General features: G+C 37.7%; 1 protein-coding gene across 1 annotated transcript; it reads left to right on the forward strand.

Annotated features, from left to right (window-relative positions):
• The first annotated feature begins 1,833 nt into the window (after positions 1-1,833).
• LOC146570604 (phospholipid-transporting ATPase ID-like) lies at positions 1,834-18,689 on the forward strand. Its single transcript, XM_085279147.1, has 28 exons — positions 1,834-2,106; positions 3,978-4,062; positions 4,289-4,344; positions 4,589-4,702; positions 4,846-4,944; positions 5,092-5,153; positions 5,260-5,332; positions 5,434-5,504; positions 5,614-5,696; positions 7,564-7,722; positions 8,490-8,578; positions 8,693-8,886; positions 8,962-9,170; positions 9,266-9,309; positions 9,398-9,563; positions 9,879-10,067; positions 10,675-10,790; positions 10,880-11,044; positions 11,263-11,374; positions 11,503-11,608; positions 11,936-12,086; positions 13,020-13,203; positions 13,298-13,521; positions 14,328-14,411; positions 15,134-15,379; positions 15,658-15,796; positions 16,033-16,163; positions 16,317-18,689. The coding sequence occupies exons 2-28, from the start codon at positions 4,008-4,010 to the stop codon at positions 16,572-16,574; spliced, it is 3,579 nt and encodes a 1,192-aa protein (XP_085135273.1). The 5' UTR covers positions 1,834-2,106; positions 3,978-4,007; the 3' UTR covers positions 16,575-18,689.
• The last annotated feature ends 1,057 nt before the right edge of the window (positions 18,690-19,746 follow it).

The raw sequence follows: 19,746 nt of genomic DNA on the forward strand, positions 1-19,746 counted from the left end.
ACAACAACAAAAAAAAACAACAACAACGAGGAGAGGTCCCTGCGCTATGGGGCTGAGTGAGTCTTTTAAGCTATCCATTTTGTCCACTGTTTTCGGTGTTTGTCAGATTTCAGTCTCAAAGTGTAGGTCATTTTCTCCATTATATATATGTCCTCGATTACATCAGTCCATTCTTCCAATTTTAAAGGGTCACTTTTCAGCTAGTTTTTTGTTATTACCTTTTTGCTTGACAACAACACAATTTTAAACAAGTAATGGTCCTCCTTTCTTACATTTTCCCATATTCCAAAATACATTACTCGTGCCTCACACAGCACAGCACACACATTTCGTTTGCCTTTATTGGTTGCTTTATGTCCTATATGGTGAACTGTAAAGAGCAAAAATGAGAAACTTTGGATTTTGCTTCCAGTTGAAAATCTGTTTTTCCCTTCCCCCCTTCATTTTAACATGTATAGTTGACACACTGTGGTTATTTGCATGAGGATTTTGTGCGTGTGTGTGTGTGCTGTTATTCTTTGTTAATAATAACATTCAGTCCTTCATGAATGTGTGACTTAACCTGATACTACAACATTCACAGTGTTCACAGTGTACAGCCAGTCATTGGTCTTATCTCTGTAACTGTTTTTTTTTTTTACCTTTTCATAACCCCATCTTTAAAAACAGGAACTAAAGGTGTAAAGAAACACTTCCAAAACAACAAGTCAGTTGTGTATTTTGTCAGTTACAAATCTGGAAAATGTGTCTAAAAAAGGATATATCCATCATTTGTAATCCAGGCTAGCAGATTTCGATTAGGCCTATAGTCATTTACAGCTGTTAATCCATTGGCCCATGCGTCAGGATGGCTTTACCCATTTTCTTCATCAAGTTAAGACTTTGCTCATACTCTGAGTGACAAGTTGCACTTTTTAGTTCCAGTTGATCATCATTAGTCACCTGAGCTGCAATACATTTGTTTATGAAAAACAGAAGCATTGGTGGGGCTGCGATAGTGTATGTGTGAGCTTCCTCTTTGCTGAAACAGTTTGCCAGTAGAGCCCTTCAAAATTTACTTTCTCACCTGGGTGATTTTTTACTGCCTTTATCAATCAAGACCAAAGCATTTTATTTGCTGAAAATGTTCAAGAGGTTGTTACAGTTCCTGACTGTATCTTCAGTGGCTTCAAACAGGACAGAACATTTACCTGTTGTGAATCATCCCTCTGCTCCTGGGGTTTCCAATAAATCAGCTCTACCCCCATCTGTCTCACGTGTGGTTTCATCCTCTTTTTTGGGAAGTGTTAGATTATAAAGCTCAGCCTTCTTTCTGATACTTCACATTCTGGTGTTGTAGATCAACACAGTTTGCTTTATGCACTGTATTCACAAGTTTAGACCACATTGGACCAGCTAATGGCCTCTATCAATAAACTGGCCCTTCAGTTTTACTGTCATTACTGCTAATTCTGTATTGTGCTCCAACAGTTACTAAATTCTAATGGGACACAGAGCAGATTGTATCTTTCCTCACAGACTTCCTTTTAATCTTGACAAATAAAATAACTTATCTATGATATGCCTTTCCATTATTTTGAGATCAGACCGGTAAATGTCAGCAAGCTCCATATTTGGTGACAATCAGTATAACGATACATGATTTTTTCATGCTTATGAATGAGTCAAAACGTGACCTGAATTTAATTCAACTGCTCAATTTGAGCATGCGCATCTGGCACGGGGTGTGTTACATGACCGCCCAGGTCGCAACCATAATGCTACCTCTGATTGGCTGAATTTCTTCCCAGTTATTGCTGTTTTACTGCACCTACATCCTACACTGAGTCGCCATCGAGGTCCAAAGATCACTGCACTGTTCAAACAAGCTCTGAGTTGCTAGGTGGAGGGGTATCCCAGCCCAGTTCTTCCTGGATGAACCTGAAATCTCTACTGTAGGCACCTCTCCCACCACTGGGTACCTGGATTGGTACCTAGCGTGGGTTAACTTTGTCAAAGGCGGAAATAAAAGGAAACTTTAAAATCTTAAAAACCTCTTTTTTTCCCCAGCCTGTGCTTGTGTGTGAGCAGGACTTTGAGGACAGAGGAAATCATAATTTTGTTAAGGTATGTGGCTGATTTTCACTTCAGACCGTGGAAGTGTGTTTGATATCCTGAATGTCATTAATAATAATCACAAACAAGCTCACAATTTGAACCCTTGAAGTCTGACCTAGATTTCCGGCCAGGTCAGATTCACAATAGTTTGGACCGATTTAATATTATTGTGAGTGAAGAAATATTAAATGAAACTTAACACAGTTTGTTGGCTTCTTTTTATGCTTGAAGATTCCATAAATGTATTAGGTAGCATTAGAGGTTAGTGTCTAACCTCTGACTCACTTCATTACTGTTAAATTGCTATTGATTTCACTGTCAACATTTCCTATTCTCACTTTTTCTATTCAGAACTTTACTTTGCAAAAAGAAAACATGATGAAAAATACAAACAGTACTTGTATGTTATAATGAACACTTAAGGGTGATGAACAAACCTGGTTGACTGGCACAAACGGTTAAAACAGGAGTGGTTTTATGTCTTTATAGCTTAGTAACACAAAGTCTGGAGAGTGGGTGTACAGTGCAGTGAAATGTATTTGCCTCCTTCTTAATTTTTTTTTTGCACATTTGTCACAGAATAATTTTTTTATGTTAGACTAGGATAACTGAGAATGCAAATGGAGTTTTTAAATGATGATTTTATTTATTAAGGTAAGCTAGCCTATGTTGCAAAAGTAATTGCCCCCTAATCATAACACCAGGTTGTGCCACCCTTGTCAGCAAGAACTGCAATCAAGTATTTGTAATATCTGAGAATGAGTCTTTCACGTGGCTGGGGAGGAATTTTGGCTCACTCTTCTTTACAGAATTGTTTTAATTCATACATATTGGAGGGTTTTTGAGCATTTTGAGTGTGCTTGAACTTCATGGCACAAACTTATGGCTATATTCTCCCTCATTAACATTTTTTTCTAGTAGAATGCAGAACTAATACTTCCATCTGTTACAGCAAGTTGTCCAGGTTCAACAGCCTAGATAACAGCAAAAGCAGCCACAGACCATCATGCTACCACCACAGCAATATGTGACTGTTGGCGTGATGTTCTTTTTATGAAATGCTTTGTTAGTTTTACGCCAGATGTAACAGGATATATTTTTCAAGTAAGTCCACTAAATGTTTTCCCAAAAGTCTTGAAGATTGTCAAGATGTTTTTGGCAGGTTTGGGACAAGTCTTTGTGTTGTTTTTGGTCGGCAATGTTTTTAACCTTGGAGCTCTACCATAGACGCCATTTTTGTCCAGTCTCTTGTTGTTGAATCATGAACATTGACCTTAACTGAAGCAGGTCAGGCCTGCAGTTCTTAAATGTATTTTTCTGGATTTGTCTGTGGCTTCATGCAATCTCTAAGGAATTTTGCTAGGATGCCCACTTCTGGGAAGGGTCATCATTTTAAAAATTGCATTTTGTATTTACTCTGTCTAATTTTCAAATCTTTTTACCCTATATCTATATAGTTCTATTTAGTAGTAATAAATAAAGTATAGATAGATAGATATAGTATGTAGATGATAGTAGTTGTTTACTACCATCATCAGCACTGTTTTGGTGAAAGAATAGTGTCTGTCATCAGTCAGTGGCTACTCAATATATCAACAAAAGAAAAAAAGAAAAATAAGGAATTGAACATATTGCATGTAAAACTTTAAGCTTTTATTAAGCTGTCAGAGCTTTTAAGGTTGGTTTTCTTTCATTTTTTTTTTTTTACAGTGAATCACAATTCTACTTAAACATGGCCTTCCATATATTAACTGATTCCCTCTTGCTTTTGCAAGTTTCTCCTTTCACTTGCTTTTTCGATATATGTAAGCCACAAAGGAACAACTGTTTGCCTAGCTACATAGGTCACTGTCATAAAAACACATGCATGCTTTCCCTAGGTTGTAAAACATGGAAATACTGAGATAAAGATGGGATCTGTAGTGTCACGCTTTAACCGGGTACGTGGAAAAGGGAAAAGCGAAGGTAAGCTCTGATGCATGCAGAATTTCTGCTATGCGCTGAATAACTGTTATGTTTATCAGGGTTTTCTTGTTTGAAAATATTCCTGGACTACTGGGTTTTGAAACTTTTGTAAATTTAAGTTTTAAGTATGAATTGGAGTAAACATTTTTTTCAGAGTAGACTTTTTTTTTCTTAGCGCTCCTTTAACTTATTGTAAACTCTCGCCCTCCATATTTTATTTTCACAGAGGAGAGACGTTTAAGAGCTAATGACAGATCTTTCAATTTATCTCATGGCTATGCTGTAAGTATAAAAACAAATCTTATTATGAATATTCATTAAATACCATGGATATAAGAGACTGTTTGAAAGTCGTACTGAGATCGAAAGCACAGATTGCTACTTCACTGCAACATTTACAGACATACTTAAATGCTGTCAATCACAAATGTATCTTTGAGGGGTTTTTTGGGTTTTTTTGGGTTATTTTGTTTTGAAAATTACATACATCTCAGAGACTGATATCTGGAAATTTCCTCTACTTTAGAACAATGCCATCAGGACCTCCAAATACAGCATCTTCACCTTCCTGCCGCTTAATTTATTTGAGCAGTTCAGAAGACTTGCTAATGCCTACTTCCTCTTCCTTCTTATCCTTCAGGTATCTCTACAGAACCATCTCTGCTTATTGTGCAAACATTATAAAATGTCCATAAGTAATGCAATTTAAGTTTATTTAGCTTGCAGATGATCAAGCTAAATGATCATTGTACTAAAATAGTGTATGTGTGTGTGTGCCCACAGTTAATCCCACAAATCTCCTCTTTGTCGTGGTTCACCACAGCCGTCCCTTTGGTTTTTGTGCTGTCAATATCGGCAGTCAAGGATGCCAATGATGACATAGTAAGCAGAAATTATAAAAATTGGAAACAGAATTGAAATCGTATTTAACTAAAAAAGAATCTCACTCAATATTAGGGAAAAGAAAAAATAAGGAACTAAAATCTGATTTGTAAGCAAACAATGTTTTCTCTTGTATCAACTGAGCAGAACAGACACAAATGTGACAGACAAGTGAATAACCGAAAGGTGGACGTCCTCATGGATGGCCAGTAAGTCTTTGGAAACCCAAATGAAAAAAAGAACAACTTTTGTGTGAAGAATTATGCAGTGTTTGGATTCATTTCTGTTTTATGTCTTTGTTCCTTTTCCCAACAGACTAAAAAATGAAAAATGGATGAATGTTCAGGTTGGGGACATAGTCAAACTGGAGAATAATGAGTTTGTCACAGTAAGTTTTGGGAGGCTATAGCAAAGATTTGAAGAAAGTGAAAGCAATTAAATTCAAAAGTTTCAATCTACTGGACCGTACTTATTGCTTTCATTTCTTAGGCAGACCTTCTGTTGCTGTCTAGCAGTGAGCCCCTTAATTTAGTTTATGTGGAAACAGCTGAATTAGATGGGTGAGTGTGGAGTACTGTGCAAAAACCTGTGTATGTTAGCATAATGGCTAATTTCTAACAATGCCTTACATTTCCCTTACCTTTTTCATGTCCTCTTGGTCTCCCCCAGAGAAACCAATCTGAAGGTGAAACAGGCTCTGACTGCAACCGGAGAGTTGGAAGACAACATTGAGGCATTGGCTGCCTTTAATGGTGAGAAGATACAGAAACAGAAACAACAGAAAAAATACTCTTGAATGAAATTTTTACAGTACATTCCTGTAAATAATGTTTTTGAGGCTATGTCTATAAAATCCCAATTTCAAAAAAGTGATGACACTGTGCAAAAATATACAATGATATGCATTATCACGATGCAACAAAATTCTTCTGCCCTCAGCTGAATGTCTCTATCCAACTTATGCAGAAAGCTAAACATTAAATGGCTTCAGTGAACACTTAGGAGACTGTGTCACATTCTTCAGGGCTTTACTGATTTGCGCCATTTGTAAATTCTTTCATTCTTTTGTAAAACTGTAATAACAGAAATAGAGTGCGGTGTATTTAGTCTCCATACAAATACACAAATGGTACATTCAACATTGTTGTCGTGAGTAAACAGCCACTACACAATCTCAACATCAACAATACACTGGCATCACATGTCTAGAAATACAGCTAACACCATACGCTGGTATGTTTCATGCTAACAGGCTAAACAAAGCACCAACAGCTAGCTTACACTAGTAATGTAACAAACTTTTTAAACACAAAAGAAAGTCATCCCTTCACTGAACAAGGTACTAATAAGTGAGATCAATCAATCAAATTCACCACACTTACCCATTATGCCTTGTCAAGAGTAATAGATGCAGGAATTGTCAGAGACACAGAGAAATGGACCTTCCACTAGATAGCAGGCTTTGCCATGAGAAGATCAGGAAAAAAACACATTTACTGACACGTAGATGCAATTACTTACAGAACAATGACTATGATTTGTCATATAACAAACTTATAACACACCTCAGAAATACCCACGAGACAGAATAAAAACAGATCAAATTTTTAAATTGAGACTTTTTACAATTTCATGAATATTTACTAATATTAGTAGCACTGCATTAAAATCAGGCATGGTTCTGTCAATGAAATTACTGCACAAGCTCAGGAACATTTTCAGAAATTGCTTTTTCTGTGGCCAAATTCAAATGAATTTTCAAGTTATGTTTGAAAAATAAAGCCCCATCTTCTGTATTAAAGAGGAGAGTGCTTGTTCAGCAGCAAATACAATTACTGCATACTGTATCAAGTCAGATAGAGGTACATTAGTGAATGGGAAATTGGCAGCTGCACATCAGGAAAGGCACCACTGAGGATAAAAGGTATAACCAGGTTTTAAAACAACATCCCATCCAGATTGTGTCTTTTTCAAATGATATGCTTTGCATATTTTAGCAGGATGCTAAACCTCATACTGCATGGCTTCAAAGTGGAATAGTTTGAGTGTAGTTTATCTTGCTTACCAGCTCACCTTTTTTTTAAATAAATGCTGACTTCTCTACTCTCCTTATTCATTCTTTTATTTCTTTCTTGATACTCTAAATATACTTTTATGAGGAAAGCTATCACTCACAATGTCCTTTAACAGTAACCTACTGTACATAGACTAATAATTACCTGTGCTGTAAAGAAGAAGGGGTGGATCTTTTTGACCAGGCAAATGAATTACAACAGAAATAAAAGGAAGAAATTCAAACTAAAGCAGACATTTTATTCCAGGCTTGCAAGGGCCTTTCCAACCATTGGTGCCCTAGCTAGTATGTCACACTTTTTCCTGCCCTATGAGGCCCATGCAAGTTGCTCCCATCACATTCAAAATGACCCAAAAATTATGTTAGAGAACTTAAAAGATTGACACATTGAATTTGAATTGTATTCTGTGAATGTATTTATTTTGAGTATTTTTTTAATTTCTGCAAACAGCTAGACTTAAGGACGTGGAGCTATATGTGAGCTTATTCCCTTGAAACCTGGGAACTTTAATCCAAAATCTGTTGCTGACACCTCTGTTTCTCAGGTGAAGTGCGATGTGAACCTCCCAACAACCGTCTGGATAAGTTCAAAGGGACCCTGACAATGAACGATGACATCTATGCTTTGGACAATGACAAAATGCTGCTCAGAGGCTGCACTCTCAGGAACACTGAGTGGTGCTTCGGTTTGGTAATTTTTGGAGGTATGCTAGCTCGCTAGTAGTACTGCAGTTGTGTACAGTTTGCAATGGACAAGATTCTTTTTGGATTTAACCTTTATGATTTACTCTGATAATAATGTAAATACACACAGTAAAGTAGAGGATGGATGGGCCTCTTGAGTAAAGTGTGCGAGGGCATCCAAAGGGTGCATGTGTTACACATTAGACTTGTTAAAGTGTCCAGCTTTTGAAAGTGAAATAGCCTAACTATTTATATTCACCTGCATTGTAAAACCAGTTGTAGTGGACCTATATAAAATGCTATTTTCTGTTGTTGTTGTTTTTAGCACAATTTATTAGCTAAATTAGGAATTTAATTTGGAAAGAATTTAACCTCTGAATCTTCCTTCTAACCAATCAGACTATAGAAGAATTATCTTTAATGTGTCGCACTAACTGCCATCTCAGTTACTGTTTTGTCCAGAAATAATTTGTGAGTACATCTATCAATTGGCACATCTCTTTTTGAGGTACAGGTTATTACGGGACTCACAAAAAGTCTTTCTGAGAATCAGCTTCAACCAAATTCACACATTTGTTAGAGGTTTCACAGTTTCTATTATAGAGGTGAGGGTCTCTTCCTTGTACTAAAGTCTACTACAGTGTGTTGTGTAAAAGCAAAAAAATCCCTGTATTTCTTTTACTACTTTCTCCTACTACTAAACAGTCTGTAAAACTTCTAAAAACTGTAACTGTCACACCAGTATTGTCACCAGTGTGTCTCAACATGACAACATGAACCTCTACAGGTCCTGACACTAAGCTGATGCAGAACAGCGGAAAGTCAGTATTCAAACGGACCAGCATTGATCACCTGATGAATATCCTTGTATTGTGTGTGAGTTTATAGACACGTACCTTTAACTGTTTTAAAGATGACTCATAATATATATTACGTTCATAAAAACATTAATTACTCACATGCAGATTTGTGATCTCTTTACTCTATCAGATCTTCGGTTTCCTGGGATTTATGTGTGCCATTATGGCCATTTTAAATGCATTCTGGGAAGCAAGCGAGGGCTCTTTGTTCACTGTGTTTCTTCCTCGCGAAGCGGGCATTGATGCTCATCTCTCATCATTCCTCACCTTCTGGTCTTATGTCATCATTCTTAACACAGTGGTACCAATTTCTCTCTACGTCAGGTAAGTTTCAGCACAGAAAACCTTGACAATTGTTTCATGTTTTGACCAACTGACCAATTTTTGCTACAATATTAGCATGGAAGTCATTCGTCTGGGAAACAGCTTCTTCATAAACTGGGACAGGAAGATGTACTATCCTAAGAATGATACTCCAGCTCAGGCAAGAACCACCACACTCAGTGAGGAGCTAGGCCAGATTAAATACATCTTCAGTGACAAGACTGGCACTCTGACACAGAACATCATGACTTTCAACAAGTGCTCCATTAATGGAAAAGCTTACGGTGAGCAGCTTTGCTTGAGTAAAAATTAGTGAGGCAAACGGAAACAAGCATTGGTTGAAAAAGTGATTTTTAAGGTATATTTATCATCTATTAAGGGGACCTCTATGATTTCTCTGGACAAAGAGTGGAAATTACAGAGGTGAGAGGAAAACAGATGATTACTCTGTTTTTGAACTTTGTTTAAAGAAAGTATTGATCCAACTTTGTTGTTTTGGCTTTTCTTGCAGAGGACAGAGAGAGTGGACTTCTCCTGGAACAATCTGGCTGATCCAAAGTTCAGCTTTCATGACCACAGTCTGGTGGAGATGGTGAGAAGTGGAAACCCTGAGACTCAGGAGTTCTTCCGCTTGTTATCCCTGTGTCACACTGTCATGCCTGAGGAAAAGAAAGAGGGTGAGGGGTCCCCTAAAAGACATCTTTTATTTAATAAAACTCTTTAAAAGCCGTTGATATCAGAACTGCTTTGCAGCAAATGTCCTGATAATTGAATGTTTTTTTTAATAGAACCTAGTCTTAAATAATACAGAGTGACTGTTTTTCTTTTTTTTTTAATTGCCACTATCACTATTTAAGGACAATTTCTCCATTATATGTGTAGGGCATATAAAAAAAAAAAAACAAAACCCAACAAATTGACTTTTATAGTCCTCAAATGCACAATTTTCACATTTTCACTTACCACTATCGTTTATAATGTTTATGTTGTAGGAGAGCTCAATTATCAGGCTCAGTCACCTGATGAAGGCGCTCTGGTGACTGCTGCAAGAAACTTTGGATTTGTGTTCCGATCACGCACACCAGAAACCATCACAGTAGTAGAGATGGGCAAACAAGTCATCTACGAACTTCTGGCTGTTCTGGACTTCAATAATGTGAGGAAGAGGATGTCAGTGATAGGTGAGATAAAGGGGCAGCAAGATGTTTAATTTCTAAAGTTTCTTTTTATCACAGAGAAGATATTTATTAATTTTCTTTAATATTTTATTAATTTTCCGATTAACCTCCTAGGACCTGCCGTCCACATATGTGGACATCACATTTTGGGTTACTTAAACCAAAATACTCAATTCTGCTCTACAAGGGCCTGATATCCACTTACGAGGACATTATACTGCTACTATATAAGCGCTATATAAATCCAATCCATTATTATTATTATTACTGTTCCATCGAAATTTTAAATGAATATCCTCATATGTGGCTCTCATTTTTCTTAGAAACTAAAATTAGGTAAAAAAAAAAAAATCTGCTAATTCGTTGTTTTTACATTTATCAGGCCCCAATCAGCCCAAATATCAAAGAGAAATTAAAAATGCATGCCGTGGAAGAGTCCGGGTCTTAGGAGGTTAAAGATCTATTTACATAATATTATAATTAAAAATATAATTTAAAAATATTGTCTCTCCATTCAACTTTTTATTTTATAACCTAGGACCAGCTGCTCAGTACCTACCTGTGATACATTTCTGAATAACATAATTGTAACTTTCCGTGTCATTTACAGTGCGTGGCCCAGAGGGGAAGTTGACTCTATACTGCAAAGGTGCAGACACCATCATCTTGGAAAGATTAGACCCCTCCTGTAACAAACTGATGAAGCTGACCACAAATCACCTCAATGTGAGCGATCCAAAACTTATACCAGCAGCTTGAAGCTAAAGTCAGAAGTATTTTTTTTTAAATTAATTTCATTTATCAAACAAAAATAGGAGTATGCAGGTGATGGCCTCCGTACACTGGCTTTGGCCTACAAGGATTTAGATGAGAGCTACATGAAAGATTGGACACAGCGCCACCATGAGGCCAGCATCGCCATGGAGGAACGTGAAGAAAAACTTGATGAACTTTATGAAGAGATAGAGAAAGATATGATGGTTAGTCCAAAAACCTTTGCCATGTTGCTAGATAGACCGACCACAGTTTGCTGGTTGATTGCCTGTGAGTACTTTGGCAGAAATGATACTTGATTTTCCACTAGAGTTACAGTTAAATGTGCATCTTTAACTATCATTTGCAACAAAAGCAAAGGATGGCTTCATTGCTTTACTTTCTGCAGCATCAGTTTAAATGATAACTACATTTGTGGCTTTAGTTGTTGGGAGCGACAGCTGTGGAGGACAAGTTGCAAGACGGTGTGCCACAGACCATTGAGCAACTGGCTAAAGCTGACATCAAAATCTGGGTGTTAACTGGAGATAAGCAAGGTCAGTGTCAACATACTGTGTAATCTATTTAAACCACTCATTTCAAAATGGATAAATAATACTGCCATATGATATACAGTTAGAAACATGTATTACACCAAAGTGACTGAGATTTTTTTTTGAAACAGAGACAGCAGAGAACATTGGCTATTCCTGTAACATGCTAAGAGAGGAGATGAAGGATGTCTTCTTTGTTTCAGCAAACACTACTGAAGGTGTCAAAGAGGAGCTACTGTGAGTCTATTAGAAATTTAAACATACTTAAAATAACTAAGAAAGTTATGACCATTATTTAATTATGAACAAACTGACACATATTTTAAGCTTTTTGTTACCGTGCTTTCAAATAAACAGCCCATAAAATAATAGAAACTGTCATCTTATTTTTTAACTAACTATCATAAGCTAATTCTAACATAAAAAAAATAAGTTACATAAAAATCTGACTTAGGATAAAAATAATAGTAATGAAGAAAAAGAAGAAGATGGGTTAAGAGTTGTAAGACTTTAAGGTTTTTTAAAATATATTTAAAATAGTTTATTCTGTCCAAATATTTTCAGGAATGCTCGAAGGAAAATGTGTCCAGAAGCAGCAGAGGAGCCATCTGTGACTACATCCCGCGGAGGCCTGTTTTGGGTTGAGAAAATGGAGACTGTGCAGGATGAGAAGGTGGATGGAGAATATGGCCTAATTATAAATGGGCACAGTTTGGTAAGAAGCTGCTGAAGCCACAAGAATTGTTTCTTGTGTTGTTCCTTCTCACTTGTGCTTCCATGTATTAATCACCCAATGTTATGTTTGAAATAGATTTTATATGTGTATAGAAGGTGCTTAACTTGAGGTATGACTTATTCTGGTTGTGATATAAGCTGCCACCTGTCTGCACATGGACCGCTCAAGTATGTGATTCTGTTGAGAAATTGCTCTCCGTGCCTGGATGAGTGCAGCCTGCAGCTGAGCAGCGATCATCGGTTGTGGCTGCCTCTGATAAACACATCCAATAGCATGTTAGAGGCAAGTTTAATAGGAGACATATCAGGACAAAATGCTGGCCAAAAAATTGTCTGGTTATGCTCCTGATCCTGAACAGGTTGTGATACACTGGCTGAGTTGTGGCGGGGGTAGTCCTGTAAAGTCAGCCACAAACAGGATGCTGCTGCTAGAATGACACAAGCTCAGAATTACTTCATCCTGGTACTTCTACTTGGTACTTCAGCTTGCCAGTAGTATAACCTTAGTCAGATTTAGCCAGTCGCAGCACGACAAACGTGTTACATTCACTGTTTTGTGTGTGTGTGTGTGTGTGTGCTCTGAGACCAGTAGTTTAAGAATGCAGTAAACTGCACCAATTCTGAAGTGTGCAAGTAATTAAAACGAGTCATCCAGATCTGAAACCTACCTACTCACAGAATTTTTTTTAAGTGATTAAAATGAGAAATTTCCAGAATGTTAATTTAAATGTAACTGGCATTAAACATATACACTTTGAAATTTAATATTTTTATACTACAATGATTATTCAAATTTACCTGCCTTAAGAGACTTTCTTTTTGGTGTCCATTTTGAGGTGATAAGGTTGTGCCAGGGAGGCTTGGCAGATGACCTCATTGCACTACTGTAATCCCTTCTTCTCTTCATCATCAGGCTTTTGCACTGGAGAAGAACTTGAGGTTGGAGCTGCTGAGGACAGCATGCATGTGTCAGACAGTGATTTGCTGCAGGGTCACTCCTTTGCAAAAGGCCCAAGTGGTTCAGCTGGTCAAGAAATACAAGCAGGCTGTCACTCTTGCTATTGGGGATGGAGCCAATGATGTCAGCATGATAAAGGGTAACTGTATTTTTGCTACAACTAACCAGCTGGGAAATATGTAGCTACTGTTATTGATCCTGGCCGTTTTATTTCTTCCTTTTCTGTGTGTCAGCTGCTCATATTGGTGTAGGTATCAGTGGACAGGAAGGCATGCAGGCAGTGCTGTCCAGCGACTTTTCCTTTGCACAGTTCCGTTACCTTCAGCGCCTCCTGCTGGTGCATGGTCGCTGGTCCTACATCCGCATGTGCAAGTTCCTTGGATATTTCTTTTACAAGAACTTCACTTTTACCCTTATGCATTTCTGGTACGCCTTCTTTTGTGGTTTCTCAGCACAGGTGAGACATATGCATTGTAAATGTATAGTGAAATGTAAATGTTTATATGCAGTTTGAGAAAACAGAAGGAAATATAGTAAGGAAGAAAAATGAGCAAAATAACAAAAAGGCCAGACAGCCAGACTGCAGAAAAACATGGATATACCGGTCAGTTGCTGATTGGCTGCTGAAGCCCTGTTTTGGACAGGTTAGAGTGCTCAGTTATCGGTTTATGCTAGCATCTTGTTTAGCAAGCTGCATTCATGGACTGTATAGCTGCATTGCACAGACACAGCAAATCATTTATCCGACTATAATTTAAATGGGTGATTATTATCACAACTCAGGCTATCCTGAATGGTTGCCATGAAGGAGGATGCAGGCTGTAAACACCATGCTGTAATGCATTTTAATAAGGTACACTATGGGAATTTACTTTTTTGACCCAGCTTCAAGGATCTACAGTTTTTGGCCCTTTGTTGCATTGGCTTTCTTTTCAGCCTTAGAAGTTTTCCATTTGCATATAATATAAACTTACCCAAAACAACACAAAAACAAAGAAATAGAGAGAATTTTAAATAAATAAACGTAGAGCTGAAACTAAACTTTTCACAAGCAAAAAGCAAAACTCTGTAGTCAGTCATGGTGTGTTAATTATTTATCTAAACACTGTTGTAGTTTTTGTGCTGGGAGATCTTTTTTTAATGATTTATCTCTATCTCAGACTGAAAACCAGTTCCTCACCAACAATTCCAGGACAATTGTATATAAGTAAATTCATATAATTTCTTTAATGCTACATTCATGCATATTCTGGTTATCTACAGACTGTGTATGACGAGTGGTTCATCACCTTCTACAACACAATTTACACAGCTCTTCCTGTCCTTGGCTTGAGCCTCTTTGAACAGGTATGTGTAGCCAGCATAGACTGGTAAGTCTAAATATCCCACCTTAAATTTCTTTCACATACAAGGACGAGGGGAGCAAGTGAATCAGCGCTCAGGGCCCAGAGACTAAGCAGGTCCTAAATACACCATTTATTCATAAATATACACTATTTCAAAAAAATTATTCAACATTTCTCACACACTGAGGTGCACCTCTGCCCTGCTGTCGATTACACACGTCGCCTCCCAATATCGTTCTTCTTGCTGTTGGGACTGGGTCGCTGTGTTACGCTGGCTGGTCCGTCGCTAATGTCCCGTCGCACCCCACGATCAGGCAGGCGCTGGCTTGCATGTGTTTCTTCCTTCCTCCTCTCTGAGCTCACCCTCTCCTCTAACAAGTTTGTTTGGTGGCTAATATCCCGCCTCAGGGCACGCCCACACTTCAACAAGTGCCTACTATTGTCCGCCTAGTCCACACTGGATTAAAAGGATATCGTGCAACAACACTAAAACATGCAATATAAATATCAGAATAAAACCATTCAAATAAACTCAGTACTCTATGCACCAATACACACTATGATCAAAACAACATAAACCATTAAACAAACACAAATTTCCACTGTGTGACATATGCAGCAGAAAATTATTCACAATGTTTAGTTTTTTTTTTAAATGTCATATCCCAGTGCCTGCATAAACCAGGCTTTCTCATCTCTTCCTTTAAACCCTGTTTTCTGCAGGATGTAAATGATCGCTGGAGTTTACAGCACCCTCAGCTCTACACTCCAGGCCAGAAGAACCAATACTTCAATAAGAAAGCTTTTGTGAGGTGTGTGATGCACAGCTGCTACAGTTCCTTGATCCTCTTCTTTATTCCCTGGGCTTCCATGCATGACACAGTCAGAGATGACGGAAAAGACATTGCCGACTATCAGTCGTTTGCTTTACTGGCACAGACCTGCCTGCTTATAGTGGCGTTTGCACAGGTAAGAAATACAACTCTTGTTGTCAGAAGCATTATAGCACGCTTGGCAATGACATATTAGCCTTGGAATAAAAGAAAATGACAGCGACGTCGCAACACTGTTCGTCCTCTGTTTCTGTAATATTTTGCACTACAAATCAGTGAACAGCTTTTTAGATGTGTAAACATATATTTGTGGGATTGCCTTTTTAATTTATATATGTATGTATCCCATACCACAGTATAAAATTATACTCATCTCAGTCACTGAACACATTTAAAAACAATCATTTTTTTCAGCTGTTTCTTGACACCTATTACTGGACAGCAATAAACCAATTATTTGTGTGGGCAAGTATTGCGGTCTACTTTGCCATCACTTTCACCATGTACAGCAGCGGCATGTTTTTGATCTTCACGTCTGCTTTCCCCTTCACTGGTAAGTAGATCTGCCATGGAGGCTGCTTGCTGTGGTCCACTTGATTTTTGAGAAATTAAACCATATCAAGTTATTTGGCTGATTGATACAGTGTAAATAGGTCAGCGTTTCCACGTATTCCATTTTTTTGTGGATTTAGTGTTTATCGCTTACATATGCACATTATAATGCTGTAACTTACGACAATTCTTTTACTTTGTTTTTAATTGCTGGTCCAATATTTGTTTGGATTCCAGGCACAGCAAGAAACTCTTTGAACCAGCCTAACGTATGGCTCACCATATTCCTGAGTTCGCTCCTCTGTGTCCTGCCTGTGGTAGCATTTCGTTTCATTCTCATACAGCTTCGTCCTACCATCAATGACGAGGTGAGAAAAATATTAGATAGACATTAAAGCCATCTTGTCTTTTAGGCATCTTATGTGTAGGAGTTGGTGGACCGTAAATAACGATGTGAACTGATGTAATGTTGTGCAAAAAACTAAATAAATATTAAAGTCATCTAACTTGTTTCTTTCTAGGTGAGAGCTAAGGCGCGAAAAGAGGCATTGCCAGCACCTGCTCCTCGTCGCACACTGAAAAAGCGCATCACCAGGCGGTCAGGCTATGCTTTCTCACACTCTCAGGGCTACGGTGCTCTGGTAATGTCTCAAAAATTCCTGCTGAAAGGACACATGAGAAGACTAGCTCTGTTTGACCACAGAGATTCTCCCATGGTTCAAAATCAGCCACAGCACTATCGCACTATTACTGAGGAGTCAGAGTCACAGAGCCCATAGCCTGGAAGTTTGCAGGGACTGAAGCACTTCATATATATATATATATCATAATTCTGAAGCTGAATCAACAGTCATGAGAGGATACACAGGGTAAATTCTGCTTTCCAGGTCAAACTTTTACACTTAAAACCGAGTCAGTATAAAAAAATCATGGTGTTTTACAGTACTGTGCAAAAATCTTGCATCAATCCTCAAAATGGGAACTAGGTGTGTTGTGGCCATTTTTGTTGAATGTTTATAAAATGCAATTTGTATTCATTTTTGTTTTTTCTTTAAAGGTGTAAGAATATTCTGACCTGGTTTTGTTATGTAAATTTGTAATTAATTTTATTGGAGAAGCTTTTGGAAAGTGATTGGTTTATTAGCTTATGGACCCTCCCATTAATCAAGAGATTAAGAGCACCCTGGATGGGTGTGGTAAAGAGGTTTTTTGTTTTTTGTTTGCCAAATGTCAGATGGGAAGACGGGAGGGTTAGAAAATGATTTTTTGACCACTTTTGAAGTTGTTAAAGCAAATTAAGTTAACTTTCGTTTAATTTTAAGTTTTAAGAAGTTATTTGGCTGATTTTTGTTTATAATTTTCCACGAAATAAACGGCATATGATTTTTAAGCAATGGAGTCAGAAGTGCGTTCTAAAACAAACCTCCCGTTGCCACCCACGGCCTTTTCTTGGACTTTTTTGGTGTTTGGAACGTAAAAGGCCGCGACAAGGTGCAACAGTTTTTTTTTAAACTTAAACACAAATACATGGAAATACACTCTATACAGCAAAGGGTTTGTACACTTCTAACAAGCTTGAAAGTCAATATCTGTATGACCACCTTTATTCTTCAGCATTGCCTTAGCTCTCTTAACCAAGCCTTCTTGTAGTTAAGTCATCTTCAGGAATAGTTCTCCAATCTGGACATTCAAAGCTCTTCTTCTCCATCAAGATGATCTCACACTGTCTAGGTCTGTGCTCCAATCTATGATTGGTTTTGTTGTTGTTGTTGTTTTTGATACTCTGACAGTGTGTTTCACATCATTTTCATACTGGAAATGGTGGCTCAAAATGTGACGGTACTTTTCTATGTTCATAATTACATAAATTGTCAAAGGTTCCCACTGGCACTGGTTAAAATCTATCCTCAAACCATCACAGAGCATCTACTGTGTTTTACAGATGGCTGTAGACCTCTTTACTGATTCCACTGTGCATATTGATGACATTTAGTGATACTGATACTGATTTCATTTGGATTCATTAATCCATAAAACCTGTTGTCACTTACTAAATTGAGTAGTTTGGCATAGATTAGCCTTTTCCCACCTGTTTTCCTTTCTTAACAAAGGCTGCTTGAGAGCCAATCTTACACTGAGATCATTTCTGATTAACCTTTAGTGAACAGTGGATGGATCACCTGAAGAGCCTGAGGTCAGGTCTTTGGTGGGTTTTCTCCCTTATTTCTTAAGTTCAGGATTTTCAGGTACTGTTCATGTGTCGTAGATAGTTGGTTGACCTGTCACTTCTTCTTTAGTCCACCATTTGTCCAGGTTCATTCAGTTAGGTTTATTTTTTAAAAAAAATCATTGGTCAGTGTTAACTGGCAAACAAAATGAACAAAAATATTCGTCTGAAAATTGTCAGGCACAAGGACAGGACTGAATGGGTGAAAAAGCAAAGAAAAACTTTGAAAGAGCATCAGAAAGCCTGGGGAATTATTGCTCAAAACATTTCAAATTTATTTTTTTTAAAATTAAGAATCATATGGTATGATTGATTTAAAGGTCTTAATTGAGCCAATGTTGGTTTGGTAAAAAGGCTTTATGTTTGATCTGTTAAAAATATGTTAATGTTAACCTGAAATTAGTTAAAAGAGACAGAAAAATGTGACATTCTTCTTGGTTTCTGTCCTACGTTGTTTTTTTGTTTATTTTAAAATGTTGAACTTGCCACCAGCTGAACTGAAACAACTGGATTATTATACTAATCTTTACTGCATGTTTTTTCTCAGGTGAAATGTCACATGTTAATCTGAACAATTATCAATTGGTGATTTAATTTGAATTGAAGTCTATTATACTGTTTTCTTTTTAGGTATAATAAATTTTTACATAAAGATATTTGAACATTGTTTTATTGTTCTTTTCCTTATTATCTATTTGTTCATTTAACATTTGGTTCTTGATTGTTTAGGCACTAGCTTAAGCTCAGCATCTTCCAATTACAGCCAGGGGTCAGTGTCGTCTCTGTAACTGTGTGTTCACATTTTCACAACATTCGAAATAGAGCCTGCAAAGGCTGAAGTGTCATACTGGGGAAAGATCAGGGGTCACCAGGCAACACATTTGAATTATAAAATCGACAAATTTTGTTGCCTGTGACTGAATTTCTCTCTTCAATAAAAGAGTTTTTGTGACATGGGAGGAAAGATGGGAAGAAGCAAAAATACACACTCGCGCAGTTTTGTCTGTCAGAATGAAGTGACACCTTAAAGGCTGTTTAAATATACAAGTACTGTAGATTTATTGAAACATGCATGCAATAAAACTATATACACACAGTTATTGTATCAGAGAACAGAATTGTCAGGATTTGCAAGAGGCCCAAAAATGTGCCAATTTAAAAAAACAAATTCATAACCTGACCTTGTTTACGAAGCACAGATTCACACAGATTCTTTTGCAATATGTGTGCAGCTGTGTGTATTGTCCCCACTTATGTTACGACCCGGCTCAAAAGCCGCAACATAAAAAAAAGGAGATGAATAACAGAGTGTGGGTGAGAAGAGGTTTCATCCTAAAATGGAAAACCAGGTTGGCTAAAATGGCTGGTGCCACCAAGGCAAAGACTAGTGCACTGCCAGAAAGCTTGCCTCAGGTATGCTTTTATCCACACCTGACTAGGTGTGGCCAATTAGCACCAGCTGAAAACACTGAGACGATTAAAAGCTGCAGAGGGACGTAACATCCCTCACAATCACGTATTTCACTAACACTTCCCATTGTACACAAACACAGCTGCATTCATCTCACAACTGCAGTGTCCTCTGAGACGGCGAGCAACGACCTCACTGACAGAGGGCTGTTCCAGTGTGGCACAGATCCAGAAGAGCTTTTAGTTGGCTTATAAAGAAACAGGTCAGTTTGTACTGCCTGGGGCTTTATGGAGCAGTGCATTTCTTTTTAAAC

The sequence above is a fragment of the Mchenga conophoros genome, linkage group LG7 (genome assembly GCF_057382185.1).
Source record: "Mchenga conophoros isolate Kocher_MC1m ecotype Shallow Benthic linkage group LG7, M_conophoros_male_GT1.1, whole genome shotgun sequence".
Lineage (NCBI taxonomy): Eukaryota > Metazoa > Chordata > Actinopteri > Cichliformes > Cichlidae > Mchenga > Mchenga conophoros.

What these genes read in the sequence shown, in the direction of transcription:
- LOC146570604 (XM_085279147.1), top strand. Translation starts at nt 4,008, where the DNA reads ATGGGATCTGTAGTGTCACGCTTTAACCGGGTACGTGGAAAAGGGAAA. An exon ending in GGCATTGGCTGCCTTTAATG is followed by an intron (nt 5,697 to 7,563) that starts GTGAGAAGATAC and finishes TCTGTTTCTCAG; the next exon opens with GTGAAGTGCGATGTGAACCT. An exon ending in AGATAGAGAAAGATATGATG is followed by an intron (nt 11,045 to 11,262) that starts GTTAGTCCAAAA and finishes TTGTGGCTTTAG; the next exon opens with TTGTTGGGAGCGACAGCTGT.